At 40.1% G+C, this 23,540-nt stretch overlaps 5 protein-coding genes across 5 annotated transcripts; all 5 read right to left on the minus strand.

Annotated features, from left to right (window-relative positions):
* Positions 1-1,940: 1,940 nt before the first annotated feature.
* LOC132170124 (protein GRIM REAPER-like) lies at positions 1,941-2,444 on the minus strand. The gene has a single exon (XM_059581026.1). The coding sequence runs from the start codon at positions 2,442-2,444 to the stop codon at positions 1,941-1,943; it is 504 nt and encodes a 167-aa protein (XP_059437009.1).
* A 10,197-nt stretch (positions 2,445-12,641) lies between these two features.
* LOC132170125 (uncharacterized) lies at positions 12,642-14,816 on the minus strand. The gene is made up of 2 exons (XM_059581028.1): positions 14,621-14,816; positions 12,642-14,572 (listed from the first exon to the last, which is right to left on the minus strand). Exons 1-2 carry the CDS (start codon positions 14,814-14,816, stop codon positions 12,642-12,644), a joined length of 2,127 nt encoding a protein of 708 aa, XP_059437011.1.
* An 865-nt stretch (positions 14,817-15,681) lies between these two features.
* LOC132170126 (putative pectate lyase 2) lies at positions 15,682-16,410 on the minus strand. Its single transcript, XM_059581029.1, has one exon. The coding sequence runs from the start codon at positions 16,408-16,410 to the stop codon at positions 15,682-15,684; it is 729 nt and encodes a 242-aa protein (XP_059437012.1).
* Positions 16,411-18,963: 2,553 nt separating this feature from the next.
* On the minus strand, positions 18,964-19,398 carry LOC132173048 (stigma-specific STIG1-like protein 1). The gene has a single exon (XM_059584605.1). It carries the CDS (start codon positions 19,396-19,398, stop codon positions 18,964-18,966), a length of 435 nt encoding a protein of 144 aa, XP_059440588.1.
* A 2,866-nt stretch (positions 19,399-22,264) lies between these two features.
* On the minus strand, positions 22,265-22,768 carry LOC132170127 (protein GRIM REAPER-like). Its single transcript, XM_059581030.1, has one exon. The coding sequence runs from the start codon at positions 22,766-22,768 to the stop codon at positions 22,265-22,267; it is 504 nt and encodes a 167-aa protein (XP_059437013.1).
* Positions 22,769-23,540: the final 772 nt, after the last annotated feature.

Here is a 23,540-nt window from a genome sequence, read left to right on the forward strand (position 1 = left end):
GAATTATTATTATGAAGCAATAAATAATTTAATCACCCAAAATATATAAAGCAATAAAGAGGCAGACACAGATATTTTGGTTACGAAGAGGAAACCTTTTAGAAACCGATCTAAAAGTAAAACCTCTCCGGGGCAGCCAAACCCAGGAAATCACTATCAAAAAATTATCTAGAGATTACAGACACTAGGAACACTTACAACCCTTTGCAAGATCTTGGCTCCGTAAGATCGACAAGCCTACAACTCGTCTCCTTGCTCACAATCTTCTTCAACGTGATTCTCCTTTACCGGACCCTTCCGATAGACTTCTCAACCGTAAATTTATCAAAGGAATAACTAAAACTGTAAGAGATTCAATTAAACGCTCACCACATATGATCTCTCTTAGCACAGCCTCCGACGAACTCTCTGGGGGCGAAAATTCGTACCTCTCTCTTCTATAATGATGTATATATACCCCCGACAAAACCCTAGACCTAACCCACTTAAAATCATGTTTTTGGGCCTAAAACTTACGGGGGGTCCGGACATGTTAATGGGCTGTCCGGATACGGCTTTGCGGAGCAAAATTTTAGTTTCTGGAATTGCGGTCCGGACCCGAGGAATTGCGGTCCGGACCCGGCCTGTGCAGTCTTGATCAACAGCTCCGATTGATAGGAGTTTGTGGTCCGATTGAGCTGAAATTTTGCAGGGACATTCATAACACATGAATCTACATTATGAACGGTCAAGATTGGATTCTGAGCATTCTATATCAGTGTTTGAGTCCGTGAACAGTAACTTCTGCATTTTGGAACTGAATTAAGCCAACACAAGAACTAACAGGTTTGACTAATCCTATCTTATATTTGGTGTCCCCCTTTTTCCCACCAAACCAAACAAAACCAAAAACATTGACTCCCTTTTTTAATGTATCTTAGAGATTTTTTTTTTTTTTTTTAGTGTTTTATATTTTGGATTGTTTGACGTTGATGTATTTGTTTTGAAAACAGAAGATAAAAGTGGGAAGTAAAAAGCTTTAACGAATAAAGTTGGATTATGTGATTTATTGGTTTGATTTGGATCATATAATGTTTATAAATCAAACGGTTAGATTAAATTTACATGGCCAGCAATGATTTGGATTGCACGATTAAATCAAGTGACATCTAATTGGAACTAATTAATAAATTTAATTTAACAATCATAATTAAGTAACGGTTAACAATCCATATTAGACAACTGATAAGTGAAATCAAACGGTCCAAATTAATTAATGACTGTTAATGAAAGTTATTTTTTTCTAATTTCAAAATTAAGCTTTTGTCAATGATCCAACATGAAGCTGTTATGATAGTTGTTCAAATAGTCATGATGACATATTGTTAATTAGAAAATATATGATTTATTCTACACCAACAACTCACTCCATGATCATCTTTTGAAGCAAAATCATATTAAGACTTAATAAAATAAATCCCCCATCTCTTTACACCGTCTTAAAAATAGACAAAAGCATTAACTTTGACCAAACCTGATATTTGCATGAAAATCTTCTCCATGTTGACAATGAATTTCTACTAAAGCAAGCATTATGAATCTAGATAATAACATATATCCATGATAAAATGAATAACAAAACATCGGCAAAGGCAAAGCCCATCAAATGTTGATGTTGGCTGTCTTTATTAGATATACACATTAAAAAAATGTATATATAGCTACAATATTACAACTATTTTGTTATTCTGATCAGTAACAATTAATTCGGATAGTAAATATGAAAAAGTATTTATGAGATTCATCTGCCTGAACAAGTTTTCGACTGTCCACTTCTTATTCGAGCAACTGAGTCGTATACGATCCTTTTCACATTTGTTGTCCAGATTACTAGCAATCAGAGCAACAAATTGTCTGAGAATCAGGATTTGTTTATAACCGGTGTGATTTTGGTTGCTTTTTTATGCGTAGTTACACATTGCATACACACAGGCACCCCCTTTCTTGCACTTGTTGTTGCAGCGTCCACAGTGCAGCTTGTTGGACATGGGGTTCACACATTGACCATCGCAGCAGATCTCAGAAAACCTGCATGGCTTCCCACATTTCCCGCAGTTGAAAATGTTTGTCGTCACATTCACACACCACTTCATGCAGCAGTCTGGCCCACCGCTGCCCACGGCGCTGCAAACCTTGGGATTTTTGTCACATGTCCAAACGTACCGGTCGAAGTTCACGTACCGGTCGTAGTTCACGTAGCGGTCGTAGTTCAGAGCAAGGACGTGGCGGCTTGGCCCCCGGAGAGAAGTTGGTTCTTGGGCTTTCACCATTGAATGATCTTCATCATCCTCACGACTGAGAAATGAGCCTTTTTTATCAGATGGTGTTGGCGTGAGAGCAACGGCCAAAGCCGCCATGAGCATGGCCAGCACAAAAACAACCTTTGGCGACTTGATGATCATCATCTTTTGTGTTGTCTGTGTGCGGACATGTGAGGGAGAAAGATTTGATGTTTCAAAGAGGAGGGAGCCGTTGGGGTGGAGGATATATAACAATGGCGACTGGCGCGCTGAGGTCTTTATAGAGGGTTAATTCATGTGTGTGTCTCTTAGTGGGGTGGTCAATTCAATGCTTAACTAACATTTCATTCAATCGAAGTTAGTCTTCCAAACAATCATTAAACTCCAAAAAAGGGGAAAATTTTGAAAAGTGTTCACACAAATTAGATGGATAGGTGATATAGGAGCAATGCTATAAGTCTTTTTCGTGTTCTTTTTTAGTCCCTTTAAGAATGATGTGGCTATTAAAATCATCATCGGACTTGTGATTGATCATTATTGAATTTTGATTAAATGATGATTTTAATGGCCACATCATTCTTAGAGAGGCTTAAGAGGGATACAAGAATAACTTCTAGAATTACTCGTGATATAAATATAGATGGCACGTACGCATGCTAAACCGACTTGACAATTTATAATTAGTTAAATAGTTAAGCAAAAAATCTGACTTACTACTTTAATTATCAATCATACAGCATAATTATTTTATTAATCATGAATTGTCACGTCAATTTATAAAAGATGTAGTGTCTCGCCCCAAGCATTTGCATGTTAACAATATGTCTTCTCTCTCTAACCAATAGTTGGTAATTATGATTACTTTCATGGCCATATATATATATATATATATATATATATATATATGGGCAATCCAAAAGTAAAGTAACGAAAAGAAAAGATTAAATAAAATAAATAAATTGATCTATTGTTTTCCATTAAACTAATTAATAATTAAAGGGTGCATACAAGAAATGCAAGAAATAATATAAAATGATTAGTTCGTATTAAATTGTCAAATATATATTATAGTGATCAATTAACTGCGCGTAGTATGGCAAAACTAGCGGTTCAATTATTCAAATGTTTGAAGATCCTGAGTATTCCATTTTCCAAATTGAGAAAAGCGGGTATATAAGCAATTACATGTTGTCTATGTTTTGACGTTTTATTATAAAACTATTTGAAGTTCATAATTGACTTTATATGATCTCTACGTAATCAAAGAAATAAGACGGCCCAACAACCTAACTCCCATATAATTATCTCATTCTCATAGCAATATATATTCTCTCACGCCAACATATAGTGAGAGAATATACATTGGTGTACAATATTTCATTTGTTAAAAAACAAATGCAATTTTTTTTTTTAAATTTTTTTTTTATTTAATGCCAAGGTTAATTGGTTGATCAGTACTAACATATATGTGAGCAAAGTAGGATAAAAGTTTTGTTTGAGATTGTGATTTCGTAAGAATAATTTACGTACGTTTTTTAAAAGATATCGCAAAACGAAAGGCCTTTGACATTACAATTTAAAAGGCAATTAATCTAAAATAAGAAAAAAAAAATCTACGATTTCTATAAGTAGGCTATGACATGCTTATTTAAAAAAATGTGAATTTAAACCAAAATTACGATTTCGCATAACAAATATTTGACAAAAAAATACTTCTAACATGTTTTACCAAACGCCTTTTGCGATTTTAAAAAATAGTGATTTTAAAAATACGTACTTATTAAAACCGTAATCCCAAACGGACCATACAAGTACTCATTCTTTCGTCCCTTGTTTTGGGAGAGGGGGGGTGGGCAAATTGCAAGGTAAAACTATGAAAACTCAAGTTGTAGTCATTTATTTGATCTCATTTTTTTAAAGAGTAATGATAGATTTACAACTTTTTTATAATTTGCTGGCATGTGTCAGTATATATATGGTGTCACATTAGCCGCTAAAAAAAAATTAAACACCCTTCAATTACACGTTTCTACAATAAATTGTAGTACATCTAAGATTTTTCTTTCCCTAAAGCGCAAATATATAATTTAAAATAATTGTAATAAAAAAACAAAATACCTTCAACACTACTCCACACACCTCTTACAATTCTTTAGAGCTAGAGATATATAATTGTATAATCATAAACATAACTAAAAACTTAATAAGTTTTGTAGCTTCAATTCTACATCACAAACAAGAGACAAGCAACTTAACACTTTTTATATATATGGATGCATTTCTGCTTGTAGCAATTCTTTTATGGGGCTCTTGCCTACATGCCCTATTATATAAAGGAGTAAGGCTACAAACAACATTTTTATTTCATTGATATTTTACTCTATTGATGTAGTAACAAACCATCGTTGGGAGCATTTGACTATGATTTTTCAGAGCTTTATGCTCTCATTGCTCTGTGTTGTAAAATATTTATGCTCTTTATCTTTTATTAATGAAACCTACACATTTCAGTTCCAAAAAAAATAAAAAGTTCTTGAGTTTTGTTGATGCACAGTTTTCCAGGATGATGACGTGGCGCGCTTGCCGAGCTTGAGTTGGACCAACACCCGAACAATTTTGACTGCATAACAAAGAAGAAGGAAGGATCGAAGTGACCGGGGGTGAGCCGGCGTGAGCACTTCGATGCCTAAGTCAGAATGGGAAAGGATATTAGTAACAACTACAGAGCTTAGATTATGAGAGTTGTGATTACCTTTGCTTTGATCATATGACTTGTATTTATAGGCATTGGAGGAAATTTGATTTCCCACTTATTAAGGAATCTTATCCCTCGATATTGGCTAAACAAACATTTGAATGAAAATATTATGTTTGTTAGTTCTTCCACGATTTAAGCGACTTGAGATCAGAGGATCAACTTCGTAATCTTTTAAGATATCAGAGTTATTCCCTTTACTGAGACTTACATGTCCTGAGTTATTCTCGGACTTTATGGTCTCGGCTAGGGGTTGCCTCGGATTTGTGGTCTCGGATAACATGAGTAGGTCTCGTCTTGGATCACTTGAGTAGGTCTCGGACTTGGGCCTCCTCTGGCTGGGCCCAAGGACTGCTCAATAAATGGTAGGCTAGTTCATGACCCAACAGTTACCCCCCAATTTCGAAGTTTGTAGAACTAAAGAAATTTCATGTCTTGATGGAATGAACCGAGGCCAGCTTTTCTTGAAAGAAATTCCGAGACAGTCAATGTCTTTCCGACTCCGTCCCGGATTAATAAGGCGGCAAAATTTGAGATTTAAATTTCAGATTCAAAATTTAAATTTCAAATCTTGGAGGGAAAATTCAAAATTCAAATTTCAAATATTGGAGGAAAAATTTGACTTTTGAATATTCAGGTGTCGATTGAGATTCCGAGACCCTATCACTTCATTAATGCTGGCCTTTGAGTACCTTACACGTGTCATCTGCAGGCGGCGTCGGTTGATCTTCCGAGACACTGTCACTCGTCAACTGTAGATGTCGATTGAGATTCCGAGACTCTGTCGGTGCATTGAACTTGGTCATGAGGTATGTCCACGTGTCGCTTGCCGAGCCCTGCTCCACACGGCGCATTTAATGCGCACGTTACCGAGGCGATCTTATTAAAATACAATGGTCCTCCTTTCTTTTCTCATTCTTTCCATCTTTTCGCTTTCTGCTTTCTGTTTTCTCTTTGTTCTTCCATAGCTTTCTTTTTTCTTCCTATACACCATATCTGGAGATGAAGGATCAGGCTCTGATGGTCTCGGAGGCAACACCTACCCAGCCTGCTGGCGGCCATTATTAACTAAGGCCGATGAAGCTAGAATCCGAGAGGAATGTTTTATTCCCAAATCTGTGAAGTTGCGGTTTGATGACGAACGGGTAGGTGCTATAGTGCGCTTCGACGCGCACGAAGTTTGCCTGTACGAGACTATGTTTCGTGCTGGTTTTCGACTCCCCTTTCCACCAATAATACGAGAGCTGCTGAGTTACTTGAAGCTGGCCCCGCATCAGATCGTTCCCAATGCCTGGAGGCTTATTTATGCCTGCGTGCTACTATGGCCTTTAGCGCTTGGACCGGGACACCACCTTACTGCCCGAGAATTTTTATGGGTATATCGGCTCCAGAAAAACCCGAAGTGCGATGGCTTATACAACTTTCAGTCCCGACGGGGTAAATTCATCCATGTAGATGGAAAGTATTCCAGCAACCATGCGTGGAAGGGAAAATACTTTTTCGCAACGGGCCAATGGGAATTCCATCCTACTGAAGTTGCCCAAGGTCCAAGAGTGCCCCGAGAAACCAGTGTTCCTGCCAGGAACACTTCTAAAGAGCCAATCCTCATCGACCACGAACAGCAGCGTGTGAACGACGTTTTATGGTGGGCTCGAAAACATGAAAGTCTACTGAGTTATTCGCTGCTAATGAGTACGGCCTCGGAGGGGAGAGGCCTCGTTGTAGTAGAAGGAGGTGTCGGCGGAGGCAAAAAGAGACTTGCTTCTGTGGTCATCCGAGACCCAAAGCTTGTTATCTCGGATCCTCCGGCTACTAATACCCGGGGGGCTACTCCGAAGAAGGCCAGACTCGATAAAGGTAAAGGCAAATTAATCGAGTCACCTAAGCAGAAGAATCTACCACTCCAAACCGGTGGAGCTCTGAAGATAAGTGGGAGAGTGGACCCACCTGCTGTTCCGCAATTCCGAACCACGGGGCCATTGAAAATGGATACGAAGGCCAAAAAACTTAACCCTTCTCCTCGGGCAGCTAGGGCTCTATGCTTGGTCGATGAGCCCGTGGAATCTGACAAACCCGAGGCCCCTCAACCTAAAAAGAGGAAGCTGGTAAAAGCAGTAGAAGTGAAGGTACAGGATCAGTTTGCTAGCTTGCTGGCTGCTAGGCGAAAGGCTGCTCCTGGGCCTGTGGTGAAGCCGGTTGCAGAAGTTGAGGCCTTTCTGGCAAACGAACCTGTCCCAGCACGCCTATTAAATGCCACTCCCTTGGCCTCGGATGGAGTTGAGGCTAGGACTGCAATCCCCATCGAATCTCTTTCGCTCCAACCCCTGGGCTCCAATATCCAACATATTTTGGATGATATAGAGTTGGTGGAGCATTCGGATAGCTCCGTAGAGATGGTGTGTGAGAGGACCGAGGGGCCAACTGCAGCTGTCGAAGGAGCTCGACCTCTTTCCCCCATTGACGAGGCTGAATCGGAAGTCCATGGTCCTACATCTACTAGGGCTCGGACGCCGACTCCTGTCAAGAAGGTTTCCGAGAAGGCCTCGGCTAAAGAGATGGAGTCTATTGCCGAGACCTCATCCTCTTCCGCCTCGGCAATTAGACCACAAAGAGTAGATTGGACTATCGGCGGACGTCTGGCAGACTTTAGCGGTGACCTGAAGGGTAACCCTTTCTTAGCGTTGGTGGATTTAATTCCGCACGAGAGTCTTGTAATGGAACGTGATATCTCTGCTCAAGGCATGACAGAGCAGATGATTTTTTTCCAGCTTACTGTAAGTGTACTACCTTTTTTTTTTATTTTTTTTATTTTTTTTTTTACATATATATACTGACAAAATCCTTGTCTCAGGGTGTTATGAGGTCGTTGGTTTTGTATTGCTACTTCCGAAAGGTAGCTAATGACTCGGCCACTAAAACTAACACCGTCCAAAGCTTAGTCACTGATCTGGAAGCCGAAAATGCTAGGCTAAAGGAGGTAGTGGCTAAGCAAGACGAAGAGCTGCTGCTCTCGGGCCGCCAGCAGTCAATAATGGAGGCCGAGACTTCCGAGGCGGCCGCGGCTCGCGCAAGGGCTGAGTCCAAGGCCACAGAGTTGGCGGCTGAGATTGAGGGTCTTCAAACGGAAATAAACCGACTCCAGGAGGACAATTCCATTATAAAAGAAGACCTGAACCAGCTGGGAGAAGCACACACGGGGGTCTCGGATCAGCTAGAATTGGCTCAGGCTGAAATCCTGGACCAGAAAAACTTGGTGCTGAGAGCGAATGAAGCCAAGGTGATTGCCGAGGAGAAACTAAAGTTTTTCAAAGGCAAATATGCTCAAGTGAGGGCTCAACTGAGGGAGGCTAAAAGCCGTGCTGCAAATTATTTACGTCAGTTATCTTTTGCCTCATGGGTTCGAAATTCTGCTTGGGCCGACGGGCTCATCCTCGGTTTTGAAACCTTTCGAGAATGGGCTAAAGACTCAGCCCGGAAGATAGATCTCAACAGGGTGAAGATCGAGGATATCCCTTGTTCGGACGCTGCTATGGCTCAATTGGTCAACCTAGGCCAAGAACAAATGCCTGATGCAACAGGGATAAAAGAATTTTTCTTCGATCCCTTCTCAGATCAACATCGCCAAGGTGCCAAGTCTGATCCTGATGACACCCAATCCGAGGCCGATTCTGTCGAGTCCATATCTGCCGAGGCTCCCGATATTAATCCTGCTTCTGCCCCTAAGGTAAAATGATGTAATACCATTTGACAACTTTTGTACATACCTCAAGTTTCTTATTGAAATGAGTTTTTTGCGTTTATATGAATCTTGAAGTAACAACTTGATATTTGTTTGTTGCCTAAGGTAATTAAAAGAATCTTATAACTATATTTCTCCGAGTTATGTCTTGGAGACTTTGGTTTAGCCTTAGTTACGCTACCACGAGTTAAGCCTCGTAGAGTTTGATTGTTCCCACGAATCAAGTCTCGGAGAGTCGGATTCCTACTCCGAGTCAGGTCTCGGAGAGTTTGGTTCCTACTCCGAGTCAAATCTCAGAGAGTTTAATTAGTTTTTTTTTTTTTTTTTTCTTCAGACTTACCCATAGTTATGCTACTCCGAGTTAGGTCTCGGAGAGTTCTTTGAGGTTTCTGAGTCCGGGTTACGTTAAGAGAATGCTCATTTTGGTTACATCCTGCTCGGAAGTGCCTTTTCAGCCGTCTTCTCTGAGATTAATAAAATCATTTAATTTGTACATATGAACCTTATATGCTGCATAACTCCGAGATACTTTTATTCATTGAAATAAAGTAATGAAATGACGAACAAATTACATATCGCAGCATTTAGACATAGTACTTTTTAAGGTATTCAACATTCCAAGGCCTCGGAAGAGCCTTACCTTTGGAGTCTTCCAAGTGGTATGCTCCTGCTCTTTTGCACTCAATCACCCTATAAGGTCCTTCCCAATTAGGAGCCAGCTTTCCCTTAGCTGTGTCCTTGGTCGCCAAAGTAGCTTTACGTAAAACCATATCTCCAACTTTGAAGCTCCGAGGCTTGACCTTTTTATTGAAATACTGAGTCATTCTTGCCTGATATGCTGCCATAGCACCTGGGCTTGATCCCGCTTCTCTTGTAGCAAATCCAAGTGCAGCTGTAACCCCTCATCATTAGTCTCAGAATGGAAGGTCTCTACACGATAGCTGCCTGAGCCTATCTCGGTTGGAATGACTGCCTCAGTTCCGAATGCTAAGGCATATGGTGTCTCTTCGGTTGGAATTCTCTTGGTCGTTCGGTATGCCCATAATACTTCTAGAAGATCTTCTGCCCAATTTCCTTTCCGATCATCCAGCTTCTTCTTCAAGATTTTGAAAATTGTTTTGTTGGTGGCCTCTACCTGCCCATTTGCCTGGGGGTGCCCTGGAGACGAGTAATAGTTCCTTATTCGCAGCTGGGCACACCAGGCTCGGAATGAGTCGCAGTCAAATTGCTTGCCATTATCTGTGATAAAAGCATGGGGAATGCCATATCGACATATGATGTTCTTCCATAAGAATCGTTCTATTGCTTTGGCTGTAATATTCACTAAGGCTTCAACCTCTGCCCACTTGGTGAAATAGTCTACAGCAACAACCGTGAACCGTGCATTTCCCCTGCTCCGAGGCAATGGTCCTACTATATCTACCCCCCATTGGGAGAAGGGTCAAGGTGAAGAGATTGCACTCAGATCCTCAGGAGGTTGATGAGTGACGTTAGCGAATCGCTGGCACTTGTCACAATTCCTGAGTATATCTGCCGAGTCTTGATTCCTGTTGGGCCAATAGAAACTCGCTCGGACTGCTTTATGTACCAATATTCTGGCTCCAGAATGGCTTCCACAGACCCCTTCATGGATCTCTCTAAGGATATAATCTCCTTCATCCTTCGAAACATATTTTAAGAGTGGCAACGTGAAACCCCTTTTGTAAAGGACTCCATTTATCATTGTAAACCTTTCTGCTCTTACCTTCAACCAGATAGCTAGTTTTTTATCTGAAGGAAGTACTCCTCTTTCTAGGTATTCCACGATTTCTAGTTGCCAATTAGGTATGGTCTCGGCTGTCGAGACCGACACCGTCTCGGTAACTGATGATTGTGGAAGAATTTGGATAGGAGTCTCGGCTTCAATCTCTTTACTGGCCGTTGAGGCTATTCGGGCCAACTGGTCTGCTCTTTCATTCTCTGGTCTCAGAATTTTCACAATGCTAAACTTCTTGAATAAAACTTGCAAATCCTGCACCTTAGATAAGTATAACTTCATCTTATCTCCCTTGGCTTCGAATTCCCCTCGGATGTGCCCTACAACGACCTGGGAGTCACTCCGTATTTTGACAAGTTTGGCTCCCATTTCAAGAGCTAAACCGAGTCCTGCCAAGACTGCCTCGTACTCGGCCTCATTATTCGTTGTCTTGAACTTCAACTTCAATGCACTACATAATTCTTCCCCATCGGGTGTAATCATTACTATTCCAGCTCCACCATGCTTCTTCGTAGATGATCCATCCACATAAATTACCAGGTTTCATCACTTGGCCAGCTGGTGATGTCAGGCAAATTAGTGAATTCTGCTAGAAAATCAGCCAGTGCCTGGCCCTTGAGAGAATTTCGAGGGAGAAACTCGATATCGAATTCTCCCAGCTCAATAGCCAAGTTAGCTAATCTTCCCGACAGATTTAGCTTTCTTAGTACTTTCTTCAAAGGGTATTCAGTCAACACCCTGATAGTATGAGCTTGGAAGTAGGGTCAGAGCTTCCTGGATGCTATAACCAAGGCGAAAGCCAGTTTTTCCATCTGGGGATACCTTTCTTCAGCGCCCCTCAAAGCTCTACTTGTGAAGTATACAAGCTTTTGAATTCCTTCTTCTTCTCGAATTAATGCAGCACTGACAGCCGATCGGGACACGGCTAAATACAAATATAGTACCTCCCCAGGTATTGTCTAGCTCAGCAAAGGCGGGCTCATCAAGTATTCTTTCAGCTGTCCGAAGGCTTCTTCGCATTCGTCTGTCCATTCAAAGGCCTTTCGCAAGACTTTGAAAAATGGAAGACACTTATCGGTTGATCGTGAAATGAACCGATTTAGTGCCGCTATCCTTCCTGTCAATTGCTGGAGCTGTTTCAAGTTTCTCGGAGATTGCATATCCAAGACAGCTTGTATTTTTTTAGGATTGGCCTCTATTCCTCGGCTGGACACCATGTAACCAAGGAACTTTCCTAATGAAACTCCGAATGCACACTTTGAGGGATTCAACTTCATCCCGTACTTCTTCAAGGTTGCGAACGTCTCTTGCAAGTCGAGTATGTGGTCCTGTGGCAACACATTCTTGACTAGCATGTCATCAACGTATACTTCCATATTGCGTCCGATCTGGTCTCGGAACATCTTATTTACCAGCCTCTGGTATGTTGCCCCTGCGTTGTTCAAACCGAAGGGCATGACTTTATAACAGTACAGGCCTCGGTCAGTTATGAACGCAGTTTTCTCACGGTCTTCTGGATGCATGTATATCTGGTTGTAGCCAGAGAAGGCGTCCATGAAGCTGAGTAAACCATATCCAGCTGTTGAGTCCACCAATGCATCAATGTCAGGTAATGGAAAACTATCTTTTGGGCAGGCTTTATTGAGGTCAGTGAAATCCACGCACATCCTCCACTTTCCATTGAACTTTTTGACCAATACTACATTGGCCAACCAGTCGGGATAATATACTTCTTTAATGAAACGAGCCTTGAGAAGTTTCTCAATTTCTTCTGCTATGGCTACATTCCGTTCAGGGGCGAATTTCCTTCTTTTTTGCTTCACCGATTTTACACTTGGATCCACATTTAGCTGGTGGAGGATGTCTTCAGGATCAATTCCTGGCATATCTTCGCGAGTCCACGCAAAAACTTCTAAATTCCTTCTTAGGAAGATGATGAGGCCGTCTCGGATTCTAGGACTGAGCTGTGTCCCAATCTTCAAAGTCTTGTCTCCACTTACTACCACATCCTCCAGAGGTTCAGCTGGTTCCCCATTTGGGTCATTCATGTTATTTCCACCTACTGTACCAATTACAATAGGAGTCGGATCCAAAACCTTCTTGAGAGACGTATTATAACATCTTCTCGACTGGGTTTGATCCCCATTCACTTCTCCGACTCTTTCTTCCGTCGGGAAACTTCATCATCAAATGGTATGTTAAAGTTACGGCCTTTAACTTATTTAAAGCAGGTCTACCGATAATGGCATTGTAGGCACCTGGTGGGTCAATAACCAGAAAATCTACCATCACAGTTTTCTGCTTAGGTGCTGCTCCTGCCGTTACAGGGAGTGAAATAAGACCAATCGGCTGGACCTGCTCTCCTGCAAATCCAACCAGGGGAGAGCTAAATGGTGTGACCCTATCACGATCGATACCCATTTGCTTAAAAACTGGCCAGTACAGTATATCAGCCGAGCTTCCATTGTCCACCAGAATTCTGTGGATCATATGGTTGGCCACTGTTACAGTTACGACTAGCGGATCATCATGGGGCTGCATTACCCCCCTAGCGTCCTCTTCAGAAAAAGAAAGGACCACTGAATCCTTTTTTGCAACTTTGGACGGTCTCTGCACTGTAAAGATTTCCTCGGTCTGTGTCTTCCTAGCATGGGCTTTCCTGTCCGAATTAGACTGTCCTCCACCAGCTATTCCTCCGGCAATAGTATGGATTTCTCCTACCACCCCTTGATCCCGAGGGGGCCTCGGATCTTCTTTGTGTCCATTATCCCGACCATGTCTCGACTCTCGTCTTCCTACGTCTCGGTCGGCATCCAACAGAAGGGGCTGTTGGTGGACTGCGTCTTGGTTCCTTTCTCCTGCTAGGAATCTTACTAACCTTCCAGTTCTAATGAAAGTTTCGATTTCCTGGCGTAAGGTTATACAGTCTTCCGTCAAATGCCCGTGAGCTTTATGGTACTCGCAGAACTTCGTCCGATCTTGCTTCCTTGGATCACCCCGCAACTTACTTGGCCACCTAAAAGCTGGGTCTCTTCTGATTTCCATAAACACTTCGTTGACCTTGGTATTCAAAGGTGTGAACCTTCGATCTTCACGCCGCCGGGGTTCTGTCTTTGGGACTGATAGTACAGTCTTCTTTACTACTCTCTTTTGAAACCTTTCTTCCTTTGGAGCAGATGCTATAGGTGGCTTCTTTTTGGCGTCCTCCTTCTCCCGGTCTTCTTCCTCCTGACCTTTTGTGAGAGCTTTAATCATTTCCTCCTGATTAATATACTCCTCTGTCTTGGCAATAAACTCAGGAAGAGTTATTTCTGTTGAACTCTTTGATACTTCGGCCATTAGAGGCCCGTTTGGCCTGACCCCATGCCATAACGCGGATAATACCGTTTGATCCCCCGGGTTATCCACTAACAATTTTTTTTTATTGAACCTATGCATGAAATCTTTCAGGCTTTCTTCCTTCCCTTGACGCAAGGACAGTAAACAAGCCGAATGCTTCCTCCTCTTCTTGGTAGCCAGGAATTGGCTTAAAAAAAGACTTCCAAGTTCTTTGAAGCTGTCTATTAACTTGGCAGGCAATCTGGCAAACCAATCCTGAGCAACTCCTTCCAAAGTGAGAGGAAAAGTTTTACATGCTATTTCATCCGGAAACCTATGAAGGGAAAAGTGAACACGGACGCTTTCTATATGTTTAGAAGGGTCGCCACTACCGTTAAACTCCTTGACGCGAGGCATCTTGAAGTTTTCAGGCAGAGGGAAACTTAACACTCGATCAGTGAAAGGCAGGTCGGTGTTATCCATAAACCCCGAAGCAGGGGTTTTTCCATCCTTTTCAGCCAACTTGGGAGTTAGTTCTTCGTACTTCTTCTTTAAATCTTCCATGTCAGCACTCATCTGGTCCTCCTTTCGCCCTTGAAATTGCTCCCTTCGAGGCCTAGTATGCTGAGACCTCTCTGGGTTCTGCTGTTCACGATGCTCCTCATTCTGGATGGTAGTATGATGGCTAGCTTGGACTGAACTTGCTTCCTCATCGCGATGAGAACCTGCAGTTCACTTCCCATCGCGAATCTCCCTTCGCCTTTCCCTCTCACACCGTTCTTCACGCCTTCGTGCTCGCTCTTGGTCCCTCTTGCTATTACGACCCTCAGCAGCTGTGAGCCTTACAGCCAGGTCTTCATTCTGCTTTTTCAGAGCCTTCATGGATTCAGGCATCTGCTTCATGAATTCGGCTAGATCGGATGGTGGTGGTGCGTTGGAGGCTGTAGCCGTGGAACGGGTAGTCACCATTTTGGATTAATAGAGAACTGATGAAAATCGAAGTTCCCACAGACGGTGCCAAACTGTTGATGCACAGTTTTCCAGGATGATAATGTGGCGCGCTTGCCGAGCTTGAGTTGGACCAACATCTGAACAATTTTGACTGCATAACAAAGAAGAAGGAAGGATCGAAGTGACCGGGGGTGAGCCGGCGTGAGCACTCCGATGCCTAAGTCAGAATGGGAAAGGATATTAGTAACAACTATAGAGCTTAGATTATGAGAGTTGTGATTACCTTTACTTTGATCATATGACTTGTATTTATAGGCATTGGAGGAAATTTGATTTCCCACTTATTAAGGAATCTTATCCCTCGATATTGGCTAAACAAACATTTGAATGAAAAGATTATGTTTGTTAGTTCTTCCACGATTTAAGCGACTTGAGATCAGAGGATCAATTTCGTAATCTTTTAAGATATCAGAGTTATTCCCTTTACTGAGACTTACATGTCCTAAGTTATTCTCAGACTTTATGGTCTCGGCTAGGGGTTGCCTCGGATTTGTGGTCTCAGATAACATGAGTAGGTCTCGTCTTGGATCACTTGAGTAGGTCTCGGACTTGGGCCTCTTGAGTAGGTTTCGGACTTGGGCCTCCTCTGGCTGGGCCCAAGGACTGCTCAATAAATGGTAAGCTAGTTCATGACCCAACAAGTTTGAACTTTAATTTGTAAAGTTTATTTGTAATTTTCCATTAAATATTTACTTGTATTAATCAAATATATATATATTTTTTCATCAATTAAAACATTTGAAATAACTTATAATTTAAATGAGAGGCTAGACCTACTTGATCGCGATAAGGAAGAATGATGAAGAAAAATGTTAATGGGTGCTTATAATACCTTATCGTGCTGTGAGAAATAGTTGTTAGAGATGGTGATAGCGGTGGAAGCATGAATAACATCAATGAGCCCATCCGTGCAACGGGCGAGAAAGCAATGGTCAATCCAAACATTCGAGGCTGCAAATACTACAATGGCATCTCCATCGGAGCCGCCACGACGCCCAACATGCGTCAAACTACTCCTAACCTTGCCAGATTTCCCCTTCTTACAGTCATGAATGCTGATCCCATGTATTATCACATGGCTTACGCGTTGCACCGTGATGCATGGCCCGTTAGCAATCTCCACTTTCGCCTCTCTCCCGTCTATGGTCTTGAAACTATTCATAATAAGCTCATTCTCCAGCTTGATGACCATGTCCTTGGCGAAAACGATCCAAAGCGGCTCCGTTTGGATAACACCATATCGAAGCGTGCCCGGTTTAGTGTTTACCGCGTCGTCGTTAGATGTGGTGACCATGTATATTTTCCCATATTTACCTCCTATTGCATCTTTGCCGAACCTGACCGCGCAATTGGCCAATGCTCGGCGGTTGGCCGCCCAGTTCGACTTCGTACGCCAGCACGAGTCTATTGCATTCAAAATGGGGTTAGGAGTGCTGGGGGCATAAGAAGAAGAACTCCAGGGTGATGGGTTGTAATAGGCTGCTGCCGAGGTTGAAGCAAAGCATGCTAGAAAACATGTAAGGAGAAGAGATAGAGGGGCTTGGGTGGCCATGGCTGGTGTGTGAGACAAAGGAACAACGGGATTAAATAGGTGGTGAGAATGTGGAGCCCACGATTGATTTGGGGTTGGTGTCATTGTGGGGAAGATTTTAGGCAGCACAAAGACGTGGTTGCACGAGTTTAATTAAGTTAATTGGTTGACTTTGCTCGATGAATGCTAAGGCAACTCCAAATGTTAAGCGGATTGTGGAGTTAATTAATTAATTGCCTTAATTAACACTCGAGACAGAGATATCATACAATATTTAATTATTACCAATTCATACTTTATGAGTTTGTTGTATTCATTGGATATGTACGAAAGACCTTTCTGGGGAGAATTCGAAATATCATGTGACTGGAAATGTTAAGTGTATCTATTAATCCTGGGAAATTCATTTTAAATGGATGTGATTATGGAAAATTTATTTTAAATGGGTAACCAGAAAGGTCTCTTTATTCATTCTCTCTTACCCTTTTATTTTTATTTTATTTTTCTTGGTCTCTTTACTCTAATTACGGAAAACTTAAAACAAAAACTGGTCAGTTGACCTTAATATCGAGACATAGATTAAGTAAAATTTAATTGAAAGCGAAATAATATTTTTGGTCAAGGCAACATCTACTTCAGTGTGACGTCTATTTCCTAATTCTATACATTTTCTTGGGGGGTGGGGGAAGAAAGAAACAATAATGTCTTACTTCCAAAGAACAATAAGATATGCAGAAAAGAATTAAATAATTAAAGTAAAGTTATTTTTTATTGGAATAAAGGAGGAAATTTTGAAAGGCCTGCCACATTAGAGAATGTAATCAAGATATATAGACTCTCCAATATGGCATATACCAACATTCTGCCTCACGCTCATCTAAACAAAAAAACTCAACGCTAGCTGATATATTTATTTTTTTTGGGGGCGGCCGTAAGGAGAAAGGTCAATATTAAACTCTACGGACAGAATTTCGGATCAGGATCTATTGAAATTCTTAAGAAATTTCAGTTTTTAAAATTTTAGATTTAGGTCGTCCATTTTTTATTCAATGGTCATTGTTCAGCCACGTGTCCTACTACTAATAAAATAATATTATTTATTATTTTATTAGTAGTGGGACACGTGGTAGAACAATGACCTTTAGATGAAAAATGGACGGCCTACATTTAAAATTTCAGAAACTGAAATTCTCCTAAGTATTTCAGTCGATCCAGATCGCAGAATCCCCCCTCCTCCAATTCAAATTAAAGGAAAAATAAATAAATTTCCGAAATTTATATATATCCCAAAAAAAAAAAAAATTTCTTCTTAATTTCATTTCAAGTGAAATAAAGAGGAATTAAACATTTCATTTTCCAATTAAATTTCACAGACCAATCTTGATCACCTAATGCCAAATAGATTTATATTAAGATTAATCTGTCAGCGTGAGAGGATATAATCAGACGGTATAGATTGAAGGTTGGACAGATATGTCAGCAGAGAGAATTCGAGAAGAAATCCTAGCCGCCCAAGATATATAGAGAGTCAAACTTCCCTGAAAATACTGAGTACCTATTTCAAAGTCGAATGTCTCAATTTAGCCCACAATTAAGTTGAGCTTAGGTAGCTAAAAGGAAATAAAAAAAGAGATGCTAGGGGTTAATATATATATATATATATATAGTCAATTTCATCTTACAAATCAACTATTAGATTTGTAAATTTATGTGGATCCTAACCCTACAAATTTAATGGTTGATCTATTAAATTTGTAAGAGAATATGAGTCAAATACGAGAAACTTATTGACCCTTAGCATTTCTCAATGGAAAAAAAAAAAAAAATTGTTCTTGAACAAAATAAAAAAACAAGGATTCCGCCGAAAATCTATTAGGACTGGCAATTTTTAATTCGACCCGCAAAATTGATACAAAATTATAAGGTTAGGGTTTGGCATAAATGGATTTAGGTCGTAAATGGATTAACCCATGAGTTGACTCATTTATGAAATTATATATATTTTATATAATAATAAATATATGTTGAAACGGATCAAACATATCAAACGGGTTGTATCGTGTTAGGTCAAATGGCTTAACCCATTTGTAACCCATTTAATAAATGGGCCAAGTGGGTCAAGTCGTGTCAGTGCAGGTTGTTCGGGTTTATGGGTCAAGGAAAAATAAGAATGACTCAAGCATTAGAGGTATTCTCTGTTGGCTCACCCTGACAGGCCTAGCCTCTAGAGCCTTTTTTTCTTAGCATGTGTTTACAGGTACTCTCCGTCGAGGAAATAGCTAGCATGCAGATTCCAGCTTCATCAAAGATTATAATGAATAAATTTACATGAATTATATATAAAACCCTTACAACTTACACCAAAACAAGAATATCTAATGAACAAATAGCGAATTAAGTACATAATTAAAGTAACGAAAAGAATAACAAAACGGGCAAAGCTCATCAAATGATGGCTCACAATAACAAATTCATATATAGCTTTATATACTGAAGCACTTTCTATTATAGATATATAGCTGCACAAATGAATCAATCCTGATTAACTGCTTTGGAGTTGGGTGTCTTCTTTAATTACGCATAGCTGCACATCCCATACACACAAGAGCTCCCTTTCTTGCACTTGTTGCCGCAGCTTCCACAATGCATTTCGTTGGACATGGGGCTCACACACTTGCCTTGGCAGCAAATCTTTGAGTAGCTACATTTTTTCCCACACCGCCCACAGTTGAGCCTGTCTGCCGTCAAATTAACGCATTTCTTCTGGCAGCAATGCGGCCCCGCGCTGCCCTTGGCAAGGCAAACCGAAGGGTACTTGTCACATGTCTTCACCACCCGGACCGATTTCTGACTCGTCTGAGCAAGGAAGCGGCTTGTCCCTCGGAGAGAAGTTGCTGCTGCTGCTTCTTCTTCTTCTTCTTCTTCTTGTTGAGATGGTGTGGCGGAAATTAGAGTAATGGCCGAAGCCATGAGAATGGCAAGCACAAAGAATGTCTTCAGGGACATCATGTCTTATGGGTTTGCGTAAGAGGAAAGGAAGTGGGAATTAATGAAGAAATTCGAGAGAGAATTTGAATGGTTTGGATGGAAAGAATGGAGGGAATTGTAGAGGGTATTTATAGAGAAAATAAAATGGAGGCTGAAGGAGGTAAACGTGTTGGGTTGAAAAAGAAAGAAATGCTATAGTTTAGTGTGAGTGGGATGGTCTAATTCAACGGCCACATAGGATTCAAGTAAACAAAGGTTAGGCCTCGAAAGAAAGAAATATTTAACTCAAAATTAGGTGACAATATTGTCGAAGGTGTCAGGTAATAATTAGGCAGGTGATAAGGCTCCTCGATCGATCTCCTTACCAAGCAATTCCTTATGGTTTTGCATTTGTGAGAAAACATGAAAACGTACTCCCACGATATTTGACCATGCCAATTGGTTTCACATCTCTATATAGTTCAATCTCTTCTCATATTCCACACTTTAAATCCCTCTACACACTCAAAAAATCCGACAAAAAGTAACACACTCATATTGTGTGCTACTTTTCCTTCACGTGCTTTAAGGCACACTTTTGTTGAACAGCTAGAAGAATCAAATGTATAATCCGGTTCGGGTCCATTCGTGTCGACTTGAATTAAACCGTTTGATGAACATGTCAACTCGCTTAACTCATAGGTAATCCGCATAATCGATATAAAATATGATTAATTATATTATTTTTTACAATTAAAAAATATAACCTTAAAAGAGTAAAAGGCTAAAAGTATTCCACAGTAACACCGCCGCTTCTCACCCTTCTCTTATTCTTATGCATTTTTAATAAAGCATTTAAAAATACATGTAAGTCTCAACAGCATTATTGTAATTAATTACCATCATTGTTTGTAATATGTAATCATCAAACTTTGAGCCTGATTGTACGTAGTATGTAGTCATCTAGCAACCAAGTAGAGAAAATAGTGCAGCTGTTAACTTCGTCTTCGTAACTTTTAAATTTATATACAGTTAAAATGGGTCGTGTTTGGTTCAACCCAACATGGCATATTTATTTAATGAGTGGTGCATGTCGGATCGGTTCAACTCAACACAATCTATTTATCAAACATATTGTGCAGATTAGATCGTGTCACCCGAATTGCTAGCTCTAGTTACAAGCACTACAAAGAATACAGGTCTTAGGGACACTTGGCATAGGGTCGTTTTAATAAAACGACCTCACCATGCGTCATTTTAATAGTAGAACGATTTTTCTCAAAAGGAGAGGTCGTTTGAACAGTATTACACAGAGACAAATATGTTTTATATATGTACCGATTCTGGAATTGCGTTAATTAATTGGTAAAGACCCATTGTGATACAAAGTGATCTAAAATAAAATACTATCCATATTTAAAAAAAATAAAAAATAAAAAATAAATAAATAAATTAGATCATCATTATCCTAAAAGGATGGTCCGTCTGAAATTGGTCAGCCGTACCGTACCGTACGCGTACGTAGAGAATGTCAAGCTTGAATTGCAACTCTGGTCTTGCCGTAAGCAGTTTGAATTTTTCATTTTCTTGTTCAAAAGCCACGAGACGAGAAAAGCCAGCTGCTTACTTTTATTCCCGGCCTAAAAAACCGTTACACAAGCACTTCCTAATTAAGAGCCTGTTTGGCCTCTCATATAAATCTATTTGAATTATAGGTTTGACTAATCCTATCTTATATTTGGTGTCCCCCTTTTTCCCACCAAACCAAACAAAACCAAAAACATTGACTCCTTTTTTTAATGGGACAAAGTTTTCCTCCAAACTGGGTTGGAGGAATTTCTTTCAATCTAATCTATAAAAGTAACATGTGTCTCTTTTTTTAATAACATGTGAGATGCACATGAGTTTTTTATAAAATTTATTTCAACTTTGTCCTTGCTATTAAAAAAACATGTGCATCTTACATGTTCATGGGACACGTGTCACTTTTATAGATTAGATTGAAGGAAATTCCTCCAACCCAGTTTGGAGGAAAACTTTGTCCAAAAATCAAACGGTTAGATTAAATTTACATGGCCAGCAATGATTTGGATTGCAAGATTAAATCAAGTGACATCTAATTGGAACTAATTAATAAATTTAATTTAACAATCATAATTAAGTAACGGTTAACAATCCATATTAGACAACTGATAAGTGAAATCAAACGGTCCAAATTAATTAATGACTGTTAATGAAAGTTATTTTTTTCTAATTTCAAAATTAAGCTTTTGTCAATGATCAAACATGAAGCTGTTATGATAGTTGTTCAAATAGTCATGATGACATATTGTTAATTAGAAAATATATGATTTATTCTACACCAACAACTCACTCCATGATCATCTTTTGAAGCAAAATCATATTAAGACTTAATAAAATAAATCCCCCATCTCTTTACACCGTCTTAAAAATAGACAAAAGCATTAACTTTGACCAAACCTGATATTTGCATGAAAATCTTCTCCATGTTGACAATGAATTTCTACTAAAGCAAGCATTATGAATCTAGATAATAACATATATCCATGATAGAATGAATAACAAAACATCGGCAAAGGCAAAGCCCATCAAATGTTGATGTTGGCTGTCTTTATTAGATATACACATTAAAAAAATGTATATATAGCTACAATATTACTACTATTTTGTTATTCTGATCAGTAACAATTAATTCGGATAGTAAATATGAAAAAGTATTTATGAGATTCATCTGCCCGAACAAGTCTTCGACTGTCCGCTTCTTATTCGAGCAACTGAGTCGTATACGATCCTTTTCACATTTGTTGTCCAGATTACTAGCAATCAGAGCAACAAATTGTCTGAGAATCAGGATTTGTTTATAACTGGTGTGATTTTGGTTGCTTTTTTATGCGTAGTTACACATTGCATACACACAGGCACCCCCTTTCTTGCACTTGTTGTTGCAGCGTCCACAGTGCAGCTTGTTGGACATGGGGTTCACACATTGACCATCGCAGCAGATCTCAGAAAACCTGCATGGCTTCCCACATTTCCCGCAGTTGAAAATGTTTGTCGTCACATTCACACACCACTTCATGCAGCAGTCTGGCCCCCCGCTGCCCACGGCACTGCAAACCTTAGGATTTTTGTCACATGTCCAAACGTACCGGTCGAAGTTCACGTACCGGTCGTAGTTCACGTAGCGGTCGTAGTTCAGAGCAAGGATGTGGCGGCTCGGCCCCCGGAGAGAAGTTGGTTCTTGGGCTTTCACCATTGAACGATCTTCATCATCCTCACGACTGAGAAATGAGCCTTTTTGATCAGATGGTGTTTGCGTGAGAGCAACGGCCAAAGCCGCCATGAGCATGGCCAGCACAAAAACAACCTTTGGCGACTTGATGATCATCATCTTTTGTGTTGTCTGTGTGCGGACATGTGAGGGAGAAAGATTTGATGTTTCAAAGAGGAGGGAGCCGTTGGGGTGGAGGATATATAACAATGGCGACTGGCGCGCAGAGGTCTTTATAGAGGGTTAATTCATGTGTGTGTCTCTTAGTGGGGTGGTCAATTCAATGGTTAACTAACATTTCATTAAATCGAAGTTAGTCTTCCAAACAATCATTAAACTCCAGAAAGGGGGAAATTTTTGAAAAGTGTTCACACAAATTAGATGGATAGGTGATAAAGAAGTAATGCTACAAGTCTCTCTCGTGTTCCTCTTGAGTCCCTCTAAGAATGATGTGACTATTAAAATTATCATCAAACATATGATTGATCATTATTGAATTTTAATTAAATTGTGATTTTAATGGCCACATCATTCTTAGAGAGACTTAAGAGGGACACAAAAATGACTTCTAGAATTACTCGTGATATAAATATAGATGGCACGTACGCATGCTAAACCGACTTGACAATTTATAATTAGTTAAATAGTTAAGCAAAAAATCCGACTTTTTACTTTAATTATCAATCATACAACATAATTATTTTATTAATTATGAACTGTCACGTCAATTTATAAAAGAATTGTAATAAAAGATGTCGCGCCCAAGCATTTGCATGTTAACAATGTCTTCTCTCTCTAACCAATCGTTGGTAATTATGATTACTTTCATGGCCATATATATATATATGGGCAATCCAAAAGGAAAGTAACGAAAAGAAAAGATTAAATAAAA

This window comes from Corylus avellana, chromosome ca2 (assembly GCF_901000735.1).
Source record: "Corylus avellana chromosome ca2, CavTom2PMs-1.0".
Lineage (NCBI taxonomy): Eukaryota > Viridiplantae > Streptophyta > Magnoliopsida > Fagales > Betulaceae > Corylus > Corylus avellana.